This window comes from Platalea leucorodia, assembly GCF_965183815.1.
Source record: "Platalea leucorodia genome assembly, chromosome: 3".
In the NCBI taxonomy this organism is placed as follows: domain Eukaryota; kingdom Metazoa; phylum Chordata; class Aves; order Pelecaniformes; family Threskiornithidae; genus Platalea; species Platalea leucorodia.
Window position 1 is genome coordinate 42,794,474 of NC_138825.1, and position 13,660 is coordinate 42,808,133.

Consider the following 13,660-nt stretch of genomic DNA (forward strand, 5'->3'; position numbering starts at 1 on the left):
CACATCTATAAAAACTTGAAATGTCTCGTGCTTTTTTCCATGCTTTCTGCCAAGTTAAATAAATTGTATAGCTTCACTAGCTTGGCAAAAAGGTAGCTCTCCTCACCACAGTTGAGCTCAATGGTTTTATCACCATTTTCGGCAGACCTTCCCTGAGGCCAGCATCATATGTCCCAGTTAAAATCAGGCAAAGTTTTATTGTTCACAAGAACAGAAAAGGGTGAGTGATCCGGGTATACCGTGCATTCCTCAGTCCTACCAGGCAAATGAGGTTTTTAAAGCTTGCACAATTCCACCTGTGGGACTGGCAAATGAAAAGTATTATTCCATGCAACAGAAAGGGCAGAGCAACAGGATGGGGTGAGGGAGGCTGATAATTTTTTCCTCGCATTTCTAATGGGAGGAGTGTTGTTCTTGTTACCTTAAATAATTTGCAGTGGTGACTTGCTTTATTTTGCCCTTATGCATTTGTGACATTTGCCTCAAACTGTTTTAATAGGGGCTGGATTCCTGTACCCATGTTGAGAAACTGACAGTGACGTTCACATGAACATAGGAGTTTCTCTTACGTGAACTTAGAATATACTGCTAGAAAGAGAGGCCTTTATTTCCCTATTTGGCAAAGCCAGAGTGATTTTGGTTAAGCTAATGGAGTTAAACCTAGTGCAGTATTGATGCAATAGCTCAATAAGTGAAACCTGGTCATGCATTTCTAAATTTTGGGTATTGTCTGAAGAGCCAGCACAACACACTGAAAACACCACATTCGGAAATAAAGACAATGCAATTGGAAAAATATGCAGTAAGGAAAGATGTGGAAACTTTTCTTGCAGCTAAGCAGAGTAGACTTAAACACAGTTCCACTGTCCAGTTACAACTGATGAGGCATCAACGGCAATGTTTACCATGGCTGACAATTTCAGCATAAGTTTGTATATACATCCATATACATTGCTCTAGATGTGTGTGCATCTCTCTATATGCACATACACAGTACTATGTCATACATATGTTATCCTTCTGAGATATACGTAATGCATAGAGATGTATAGGTACAATATGCATACCACATGATACATGTTGGAATAAGCCACAAAATAAGTAGCACTTACCTTAATGTTTTCATGTGTTACCTGTACTCCTTCCATTAAACAATCTCTGTCAGGGCTAACTGAAACTGCCCTGAGGCATTTTAATATTTAAAATTAAGCAAAAAATCCTCAAGCACATCTAGGAGAGTATCTGAAATAACTACAACAATCTTTCTTGAGAAAAAAATTTACAATGTATGTTATATTTTGAATGTGCAGTGTGGGTGGTGAAAAGTAGTCAAAGTCCTGAATGCCAGTGTGGCACATTTAATGAGTTTGCCAACTGAGACGGTGAAGACCTGTCAGTGACACCAAATACCGTGATGGGCAATCTCAGCCAGTTGTGGTGCCACAGCGTATGAAACGGAATAAACACAGTGTGGAGTTCCAAACACCCCTACTCATAGCCAACTTTCTGCAACAAACAGCATGATTGAATTAGCTACCCCCGTCTGCTTCCCTTAAAAGCTGAAGTACAAAAATGCCCAAGTAACAGATATTACAAATTAGTATTTTCCCCAATATCTGTCTGGCAGCTCCTAAAGGGAGAAGTAGAAAAGTGCAGAACCTACAAATGATCTATGCCTGATATGAGGAAAATCCTAATTAAATAAGGTTTTAAATTCTATGAAAACCTGAATGTTGTACATGCTTTAGCTAAACTTCAGAATAGAAGTGCTTGGGTGTCATGGGAGTCCCGTTCATGAGACAGAAAAGACAGCCATCATTATGAACACTTCAACTCCACCAGACATCTGTACATATCCTTTGGGTTAACAAGAAGCAATCTACAAATATGTATCACTTTGACCTACTCCCAGAAGCAAGTGCAGTGGTATTCGCATGGGTAAATACATAAACGATAAAAAGAATACATAAAATAGAAAATCATAGAAGCTGGAAGCAAGTTGTGAAAAGGGACAGTAGATTTACACGGGCCAAAGAATATTCAGTTACCACAATGAATACATATGTTTTTAGAAATTTTCAAATGCATTACAACACGTGATGATTCATGAACTGGATGAAGTTCAAGCTAGTGGGGGTTTGGGAGAACATCCTTAGGGGCAGCTCATCCCCAAATGCTGCAAGAAGGTCAGGCTTGGTGAAGAGCCAGCTTGTGGTGCAGATCATTTCTGCTGATAAGGACCTGGAATATGTGGATCCTGCTCCAGTTCTTTTTGGTAAGTCTTACACATCCTTAGAAAAGAAAGTATCAGACCTCAACACTACAACTGCTGGAGCTAGTAACGTGCCTTCTCATAGTCTAAGAGTGGCCTAACTTTGCATAGGAATATTTTGTAAGGAAAGAAAAAGCTTGATACCAAGACAGGCTTGTAGAGCACATTTTATGAAAAGAATCTGGAAGCCTTTTGGATGAGATTGAGGGTTTGGAATCTCAAATATAAATTTGAATAGGGATGCAAAAATAGTCAGATGGTCAAGGGGGCAAGTGAAATGCAGTTTATAAACAGCTTAGCATGATACTCCATGACTATCCCTTCTGTATATATGGTAGTATGATGATAACCATATATTCAAAATTACTGATGCTGCTGTTCAGGGAAAAAAGATAAAAATTTCCTTTTGCTTTGATGTTTGCATTCTGTAGAGGCAAACCGAGTGTACTTTGGGACTTGTATTCACTTCTTATACATACAAGGTTGATAATGAGCCAAGACTTTTTAGAATATTCTTGCAGAAGAAGTAAGGAAACATAATAAAGACAACAAAATAACAAAGTGAAGTTGTACATAATTGAGAAAGGTCACCAACTGCCTCAGAACGTCTGTGTGGGTATCCTCACAAAACTGGCAGATTCCTTTAGGTCATTTATTGTTCTGGATATATAGATCCACAGGTTTAGATCGTGGGAGCTGCTCAGGCCCTTCCTATATCTGTCTAGCTTTAGAACAGTGCCACACTGATCTGCCGTTTACATTTGTAGGAAGTGTGTTATGCTGGGGTAGGATAAAGTGCTTCATGCACCCTGACACCTGTCCCTGGATCTTTGGATCAGACATTTCTCACAGCCTCTACTGGTACAGAAGCAATAAACTTCTATCACAATTTTACATCAAGAAAGCCAAGCATATATTATAAAGCATTTTGTTGTCTTAGAGCTGTCCAGTGGCTGACAGTGATCGGGGTCTACTCTACAAAGCTTTCTCCAGACAACCCAATGGCTCCTGTCTGGCTATCGCCTCTGATTTTTTGATACTCTTCATATGGAGTCTAATCTTGTATTATTGCAATTAATAGGGATGATGCCTGGTCTCTGAAAAATGAGCTTTCTGTTTGAGGAGTGTTAATGGGACTGAGCTGTTTGTCTGCCCTCGGAATGATGCTTTCTGTCATGTTTCTGCCTTAATTTTCCTCATAGCAGATGAAATATTACATCATTTGTACTTTTTAAAGGTAGCGCTGTGTCAGATTGTACCTTTTGGTCTTGCATTGTTCTTCTTCTGCAACCTATCATGTGCGCCTGTGTTCATAAATAATATATCCACTTGTGCATACAGCTAAAATTTTTGTGTGTGCATGGGTTTAAAGCAAACACACAGACATATAAAATACAAATTAATTTGATCCCCACCGTACTTGTAACACAGCCGAATTCTTAGTATTTTATAGTGCATATTCCATTAAATAAATAATAACTATATTGATCTATGCTACAATATGTGTATACATACACATTTTATGATGCCGGTAAATAACATTTTAAAGCCTGTTCACACATCAAAAGACAGGTTGTTTATTTCTCTGCTAAAACAATCCAAGGGTTTAACTCTTCCTATTATGTAAACAGTGGTGACAGCCGCTTTCAAGGAACCTTAGCTTCTTCAAAAATAATAGTTTCCCATTGTAAAATCAATACTAATATACCATAAATCCCCCTGATGAACTCTGGCTTCCTTACGTGCTCTCACATTTTGTGTATTAGGGGCACAGCACTACTCGATATCAGAAGATAATAATATGGCAATATATATAGATATAGATATATATTTAAATGTTAAAACATTAGTTAGGTCAACTTGAGTAATGAATATATTTCAAATATATGCTTCTTTCTATAAGTAAAGGTACTTAATTTTCTTTGCAACAGGGGTGCCTTATAAGTCTTTGGTTGTATGTGGCTACCAAACTGCTAAACCAATTCTGGGTATCTTTAGCTCAAAATGCACTTGTGACATATAGATGAAGCTTTAACTTTTTTCGTGTTTTATACTAAACTTGTACTTGCAGTAGAATTGCAATATCATTTACAAGCTTACCTTTAGGTAGACATTTTAAACAACTCATACAAAGAAAGATCTGTATGTCAAGAGTATTTGTTTTAGTGACAAGAAAGCTAGGTATACGCTATTCATTTCTCAAGCAGACCTTTATGAATCACTTTAAAAGGACACTACAGCTGAAGACTGAAGAGCAATATTTATCAACATTAAATAAAACATTTGGTGAAGTATGTATAAATATTTTTTCATATGAACATAACACAAAATTAAATAGTTCAGATACACAGACACCATTTAATATATTTCCACTGTTGTCAAAATCATCTGTAAACACCATCTCACACTGAATACAAAAGCAGCTTTTACATCAGTTCTGTGTTCACAACACTGATGCCCCTTTGTAAAAGAAGATATTTGTTTTGTTTTATTTTCAGCAAAATAAGAGTCTAAGCAATAAAAAAAAGTTTCGGTCAGTTCAAAGGAGAATACAAAATTATCTTTCAACATGTAACTAAACCAGATTGAGGACAATATTTTAAAGTACAATCCTTTCCCCAGGGGATCTCTGACTTTTATAAATCATGTTTGGTGCAGATCACATCACAAATACCAGGAAATACTGGTCATGTCTAAGCTATAAATATTAAAGCCCTTTTAAAATGTTTATAAAAAATTGCCAGGTTACAAATTGGCAATATCCACGTTTTTCGCAACACCTAATAACCTGGCATTAAACAGATCTAGGTGCACTTTTCCTAATGATATTTAAAACAGATTCTGGAAAGAAACACTTTTTAGTGAGCATCCTTCATGTGCAAAAATAAAGCATTTCTTTTACGCAAATCTTTTGCATCTGCAGATCACCTGGGCAGAGAGTGCAAGCAGGGGGGCTCCACCAAGTTAAGACAGAAAATTACAACTCGAACTTTCACTGGAAGCTGTACGGATGCTGTGCATTGGATCTGAGCTGGCTCTGAGAAGGGCGGTGCATCCACACGGTGCAACTCAGGACAAGGCGCTGCAGCGTCCGTGCGTGTCCCGAGAGCAGCGCGGCCGCCCGAGCATGAAATGGGGCTCCTGCTAATGGCTGTGCCCACCTGGTTCCTGAGCAATGCCCTTTGAGCATCACAAGTTTGAGCATCAGCACTCTGCGGCCCGGGTGTGGGCTCTCGCCACCCTACACCCTACAAAGATAACTTCATACTCTGCCCTGAATGTAGCCTTCAATTCCTTTCACCTTCGTATCTTTTAAAGAGGCGTGATAACTTTGGGGAGAGATACTGTGCTCAAGATTAAGGTTTTACTGGGTATGTGCCCCATTATAAAATTCTGTAGACTGCTAGGCTCACAGGCTACGCTTTGGTTCTCTCCATTTGAAACATGGACACCATGTTTTGGTTTCAAAGATAAACTTGAATTTCAGGTGGCAAATAATGAGATACATATTTATAATATGATTTTTATTTTTTTTTTTTTATTTCACTCATATGTCATTGTGATGGGGGGCCCTGACAAACCTAGCACAATAGATCACCTCTTTCCTGGTATGTGTGTATTTTAGAGGTGTGAATGTATGTTATGCATACATACACACTCACACACACACACATATATATAACATGAGCTGCACACATAGATACTCGGCAATCAGGAATCAGGGGTACAATTAACAATACACCAGAAGAGAAGTAGACAGGAAGCTCTACCTGGACAGCAAGAAGCAATTTTGCAACCTATACAATGTCTCAAATAATTTCATAATCCTGTTTCGCTAGCTTGCTACATCTGTATGTGACTTGAACTGAAAGTTTTTGGATTCCTTGGAAACAGAAGAGTTGGGCTAGCTAGATGTGCTTACCTGAGATCCCAGAGTTGATTATAATCAAAGAGCTGGGCAGATCAGTAATGGGTTTATAATTGCTATACAGCTTCTTGCAAATTTGTAGGAAAACTTTATCAAGTCTTTCATTCCTAGTAAAAATGTTGAAGTTTGTTAGTTTTTGCTGAATGCAGACTTGGTTTTTATATTAAATGGGATTTATTAAAAGGATACATAAGCCTGGCAGCTGCTTTCATGTCTTGGTGTTTAAATGTTTGAATCAGCACCCTGGAACCACCCTCCCACCCCAACCTATCCCATCTCATCCCATCCCATCCCCTCCTATCTCATCCCGTCCCATCTTGTCCCATCCTGTCCCGTCCCATCCTGTCCCATCCCATCCCATCCCATCCCATCCTGTCCCATCCCATCCCCCCTTCGTTATTTTTTCAAATTGTTTAAAAAATACTATTCTATGAAGCCTCCCTAGGGATCCGCTTATGAAAAATGACAGACTGCCTTTGCTGATACTGCTGTTTGCGTCGTTTTCGTTTGTCACACTGGCACAGCAGTAGCATCTTGAAAGTGTTTCTGAATGTTTTGTTACACAGTGCATAGCACACGGGGTTCACTGTGCTATTGATGTAGCAAAGCCAGTACCCCAGGTTCCAGAAAGTTTTGGGGATACAGCTGCAAAAGGTGTTCACCAGAACCATGATGTTATATGGGGTCCAGGTAATGATGAAGGCAAACAAAATGGCACTGAGTGTCTGTGCCGCTTTCTTTTCTTTGATAAGTGACATTCGTTTCCGCTTTGTGATCTGACTTCTGGTCTTCAGGGCAAACTTTTTTGCCAGGGTTGCTTCCTTGAAGGACAAGGGCAGGGCTGCAGATGTCTTGGTCACTGACGAGATGCCATCAGAAGCTGTGGTTGTCTCTGCTGACCCCGGCTGAATTGGAAGCTTGGAAAAGCTCTTTTGGAAATTTCCACCATCCTGAACACTTTTGGGAGGGTGCAATTTTTTCGGTTTCTTTTCCTTCGATTCTGTGTCGGATTTCTGCAGTTCATCCCCTGACTCATGCAAATCTTCTGAGGAGGGTAGTTTCGTGGAATTGAGAATGGCGCTGTGACCAGGAAGCTTCAGCACGATTGAATAGATGGCTCTGGTCTCTGCAGCGATGTCTTCTTCGTCAGAGGAGGCTGAATTTTCAAGGGAGGCAGCAGCGTCGTTGTTGTTCCAGCTGTCGCTACTGCTGTGCTCTTGGTCCCCCTGGTCTGCATTGGGTTCCCAGCTCTTCATCGTGAGCCAGAAGTGGCAGCGTCTGTATTTCCTTCGGGTGGAGCGTTTCATGCTCTGCCGCTGCAGCTCGTAGCTGCTGCAGCTCCGGGAGCTGCCTGTCTGGTGTACGAAGCGTGCTGCCTCTGCGTCATTGCCCGAAGCCTGTAGGCCTGCTAACTCTTTGGTGCGTTTCTCAGTCTCCTTGTAGATCCTCCAATACAAAATACTCATAATGGTGACTGGCAAGTAAAAGGCAGCTATGGCAGTGCCAAAAGTGATGATAGGTTCACTTAGAAACTGGATGAAACATTCATCAGGAGGTACAGTCCTCTCCCCAACAAAATACTGCCAGAACAAGATGGCAGGGGCCCAAAGCACAAAAGAGATGATCCATGCTAAACCAATCATCACCCCAGCCCTTTTGGTTGTTCGTTTGGCTCTGTACGTAAGCGGCCTAGTGATGGAAAAATACCTGTCAAAACTTATGACAAGGAGATTCATGACAGAGGCATTACTGGCGACATAGTCAATGGAGAGCCAAAGATCACAGGCCAAGTTTCCCAAAGCCCAGTGGTCCATGATGATGTATGTGGTGTAAAGATTCATGGAAATAACACCGATAATCAAATCTGCACAAGCAAGACTCAACAAGAAGTAGTTGTTGACCGTTTTCAGTTGTTTGTTGACCTTAAATGCAACAATCACTAGGATGTTTCCTATGATGGTCACCAGTGCAAGGATCCCAGTGAGGAAAGCAATCAAAACTACTTGCCAGACAGCGTGTCCACCCAGAGGGTCTTTGCTTGTGGCATTTAGGGACATGTTTCTTGATTCCACAGTGGAGAAGGGAAAACTCTCTGTGGTCTGAGGGAAATCATAGCTGCCAATGAGCGATGCTGCTTCATCAAGGAGTCCCAGTCCATGTGAATCTCTCTTCCAGAAGGAGGTCACATTTGAAAACAGGGGTGAGGCTGAACTGTTATTTTGCATGATCATTGTGGCTCTCTGACATAGTCTGCAGCAGGGAAAAAACAAACAAAACCCAAGTGAACAGGTGAAGGCAGTAAATAGATAATCGTCTGCATACTCATACATAAAATCACTTCAGCACTTTGAAAGATGTCTTTAAAAGCCAATCTGCCTGTGACATGTTCCAACTCAGATGTGTACATGGTAGTACTCAGCTTACAGCTGTGATTAATCTGAGCTCTTTGTAGTAATCACATACTGTTTCCTTAAAAACATTCAGTCACAGAAGAACCAAAATCCCAGGAGAATTTGAACCCACAGTAGTATTAAAATGCCTCCTAACTCTGACTCTTAATTAAAACACTCCCTGATGGATCTACCCTGAATTCTACATTTCAACAGCCCACTATCCTGGAGCCTTCAAAAACTAAATGCCAGACACAAGCAGCCACAAATCCTCCAAGTTTGAATCAGTGCTGGTCCCCAGTGCTGTCCTGGCACTAGCGAAACACAGCCCCAGCCTCTGCTGCCTCCGGTTACAGCTAATTACAAACAAAAATATCGTTCTGTCTTCCCTTAAACTACGGAGATACAAGCCAGCATCATTTCACTGTGTCAAGCTACCCTAACCTGTGAGGCTGCAAACATCTTTTCATTTTCATCTACATTTCGGCTACCTGATAAAGGTACTAAAAGTTCTCATTAGCACTTTTTGCACATGCCACTATTCATTTTTCATGCACATTTTTATACTTGGACTAAGGGTTTTGTACATCTAATAACTTCAAAATGTCTTTGGGGCAACACATGTTAAATAATTTCCTTTGAAAATATGGTGTCTAGAGTCAGGAAGAAATGTTTGGCAGATGTATGTCAAAGCAATCATTAAACACTTTAGGAAAAGAGGAAAAAAGCATGAAAGGGATTTTTAATTAAGCCTTAATCCTTTTCCCCAAGTACTTATGCAAAATGAAGACATGCTCAGAATAGGAATTTGCATTTCCCTTATTTCATTAACTTCTATGGTCAACTGACTATATTCATTGTAATAAATCAATTCTATCATCAAGCAGCAAGAATTCTGATGCAAAAGTCCATTGCTGATAGTAAATGTTAAACAAAATATGCTGTCAAAGAAAAATGTTTATTTGCTTTCTATGAATCCTTCCAGAGCCAATATACTATAGCATGAGATACTAATGAGTATCACAATGCACTCATGTTACACGAAATACTTACCCAAAAGAGGAGGTTTTGGGTTTGGTTCTTTAATTAATTTCTAAATTCTGTTTTCCCTTGAACCGTACTTGGTTTTGTTAGCAAACCATAGGACACCGTGATTTTAAATGGTGCAGTTTCTTTGACACATGCAGTAAACAGACCAACAACTCCTTCCCTTAACCCGTGCACAATAACTAACGCCGCCCCATATTTTGATATCTAGTGTAAATGAGATATTAATTTTTCTCTTTATTAATAGGAAGACAAGGTTACAATGATGCTGCCTTACCCTAATCTAATTCAATCCACTTTTAATGCATTCATCATCATATCAGACAGGATGTGAACATAATAATAACAAATGTAAATACCGCTCTGGGAAATCACATAGTTAAATTTAACTCTTTTCGTGATAGAAAGATTCAAAATTTGGAGCAACTCAAACAATTTCTAAGAAGAACAATGGTAAGAATTTTATAAACTGTAAAACAACATTGGTAACTTCGATTTTCTTAAAATCAAAGTAGGTTGAAATGAAAATTATCTTTTATCACAAAACTTTGACATTCCAAATTTTCTTTACTTTGCAAAGTTCATAGGAAAGAAATGTGCAGTTTTGCATGAAATTTCAGGCAAATAGACATTCTGAAAATTTTTCAAGCTGCTCCTCTAAAATGTTCAATATTTTTTACCATTTCAATTGTTCATTTCCAAGAAACTCTAAACAAACTTTTCTGAAAAAATTCCACTATGTCCTTGCCATCTACTAGAGAAGCTGTGGGACACAACATATTTCTTTTTTTTCTTCCTCAAGATATACTACTTCTGACTATGGAGCTGGTGTAGTTCAGGCCACCAAGCATACAGCAACATGTCCTCACTGATCCCTATCATACTGTTTCAAAGAAGCTGCAGAAGTCAAATCTGCACTGGGAGAGAGAGAGGCTCATCCCACCTACACTAATGAAATGAAAGTCTGCAGAAAGTCATTTGCAAAAAGGCAAGCAGAGGTCTGGATGAGAAGCGCGCTCTTGCTTTCATTCACACCCCCTCAGGCACACTCATACCAGCTCACTCCTTTGCCTTGATCAACGACAACATTCATTTACATGCCTATGAAAATGGAGATCCCACGTACTCAAAAATTACAAATGAAGGCCCATGGAAACCCAATGTACAATAACATTCTCCTTTGAAGAAGATAGTGAAGCAGTATTCAAGTTTGGCTTGCCCCTTCCAATGCGTGGGTGAAACAAAACCAGAGTTCACTTGTGAGCAACCGCTTAAGCAAGTGTTGACAATGTTCTTGCCAGTTTCTACGGGCCAGGGTGGTTAGTCACAGTGGGGAAAAAATCTTTGACTCAAACAGGATTGCTGGAAACCATCCTTCTTGCAATGTTTTACTTAGGAAGCAGGCAGCTTCTCCAGAGCTGTCAGATAGGATGAGGTCAAAACCAGAATAGAATGAGAGAGATCTGAAATAATGATATTTGCTAAATATATGCCAGAAATGATTAATGTTATAGGGTGCAGACCTTCTTTCACTGACATTAGGGACAGAGAGCAGAGGATGAAAGCCAGAAAGCATCCCCTCCACAGACACACACTTGTAAAACCTCTACAAGGTAACAGCCAACATAGTCAAGTACTGATTGAGAAGTCTAACAGGTAAGTTTAGATGGCAATGATACCATTATGCTGCTTTTTCATAAAAAAGACAAGCTGTTACCTTCTAATACACAAGAAAGGACCAGGCAGAAGATATTGATAAAGGAAATGACACTTTCACTACAGGGCATAGAATAAAACCCAATATCACTTAGAAGTGATGGTAGAAATAACAGTAGTACTAAGAAATATATATAGTTGACAGTTTGGTAGTACTTCCCATTTTCATTGCATAACACAACAATAAACTAACCTAAATGTTAGCTTTGGAAGTCCAAAACAACTACCACATAAAAGATACAAATAATCTTGCAAAATGAATGTGTAAATGCTGCACTATCTATCACTAAGTCCATGAAACGATTGTGGATTCTGTTTAATTGTAGACTTTGAAGTGGAGTTTCAATGTAAACTAACCAATAAATCCTTTCAGAAATGCCATGGTTCAAAAGACTCATCATGAGGAAGCCTGGGAAAACTGTACTTCAGCTGCAGTCCTTCAGATGCCGAGCAAGTGCTGGAACCAAACTCTTATTTCTCAGGTCAGTTCTCCCATCCCTGGACTTCAGAGTACTTCTCTAAGCCACCGTTTCAATGAAAACCTGAACAGTCCTCAGCAGTCCAGTAACTGAGGAAGAGGAGAGTGAGAGCAACCACCGGCAGCTCCCTGCTCCCCAGTGCAATCCTGCAAGCTGGAACTCGGCTTTTTAAACCCCTCAGGCATTAAGGGGACGCCTAAACTTGCATTGACTGGTCTATCTGATAAAATGGAAGTGCTACCAGGATGATGAGTACAGTCCTTTGTTATTCTGGCTCTTCTACAAGTTCCTGTAATTGAACTGTTTAATTCAATAAAAAATGTATTACCCATATGTTCATCTGCAGAGAAAAATATCACTGCCATCACCACCATAACATACCAGATCAGCGCGACTGGATTTTCTTCCCTTTAGGAAGCCAAAGCAAGCTAAGTTATCCATCATTTTCCAAAACTGGCATGCGTTTTCTGCTTTCTCTATGAGAAGTGTTACAGGGAAAGAGAGGGTGTCCTGGGTGCAAGGAAAAGGACCGCGTGCCCTGCAGTGCAGCCCGCCAGCACCTGCCCAACAAGCCAAGCTCAAAGACAGAATGATGTGCGACCAAGGGGGAAAGCAGCCACAAATATTTTGGTAAAACAAACAGTGCAGCACAGCCTGAGTGCGGCAAACAAACCAAACTGTGAAGTGATTATAGGTTTATATACCAGGATAAGAGTTTACAAATCATTGGTACGATGCACTACATTACAATTTCAAGACAGGGAGTAACAAAGGAAACTATTTTTAGCCCAAGAGTATAGAATTACTTACTTAAGATTACGGCTATGCTATTCACTGTGGTTTGTTTTTTTTTTTTTGTTCTTGTTTCTGCTTTTTAATAAAAGCTTATGAAATGCACAGGCCAGAGAACACCAGAGGCAACGTACACTTCCCAGCATTATTCAGGAAAAGGGTAGGCACAGTATAGGCAATGCTATGCAAACTGTCACATACATCCTTCCCAACGCACCTCTGCTCCCTGCTCCGTTGGAGGGACTGAGATATTGGATATCCCGGTAAGACCCATTGGAAGGGAAGGAGAAAGCAGCTACAGAAATGCTCACTGATTTCAATTAATGGGAATAACACAGATTTAAAAGCCTGAATTTTTGGAATAGCCTAATTCATTGCACATTGCTGTAAGCAGAAAGTAAAATGGAATAGACAGTAGGAACAATTCTGTCACACATTTTCACTGCATTTTGTTTCTCTTTGCTTATTTCATATTTCAGTGGTTTTGTTAATACTTCACATTTCAGTTTACCATATTTTTTCCTTTCCTTAAACCTTCTTATTCACAAACACACAACCTCCATTTTTGCAGAGAAGTCTGTTTTCTTGCTGTCTTTAAAGGGCCCTAAGATGCATTTTCCGGGAGGTCAGACGGCACTCCATGGGCTTGGCTCTATGTGAGCTCAAAACCAGCAAGCCTTGACAACTGAAGGCTTTCACATCTCATCTGTTTGCACAGACAAGAAAATTGCTTACCTTATTTTTCCGTTTCCCCCTGCATTGCTATTGTATGCACATTAGCCTGAACAGCAGAGAACTCCATGCAGTGAATTATAAACCTGTTTTCTAACATAAAGAAACCAAGCCTTTAGAATGCTTAATGCACTCACCTAAACTAGCACATAAGCTTTGTTCCAAAGCTAGTATTTGGTAAAATAAAAATAGATATGAATTTTAAAGTTTTCCTGAAATTATTCCCAAGATACCTATTTTTCAAATCACACAGTAGTTTTTTTTTTTCAAAACACAATGAAGAATTCTAAAAACTTGAAATGAA

At 39.7% G+C, this 13,660-nt stretch overlaps 1 protein-coding gene across 1 annotated transcript in view; it reads right to left on the minus strand.

Annotated features, from left to right (window-relative positions):
• Positions 1–6,628: 6,628 nt before the first annotated feature.
• The window catches only part of CHRM3 (cholinergic receptor muscarinic 3), a gene marked incomplete at both ends in the record, with an annotated part of 197,041 nt that continues 190,009 nt past the window's right edge, over positions 6,629–13,660 (minus strand). Inside the window, 1 exon segment of the mRNA XM_082305801.1 lies at positions 6,629–8,450. Within this exon segment, the coding sequence (XP_082161927.1) occupies positions 6,629–8,450 (1,822 nt within the window).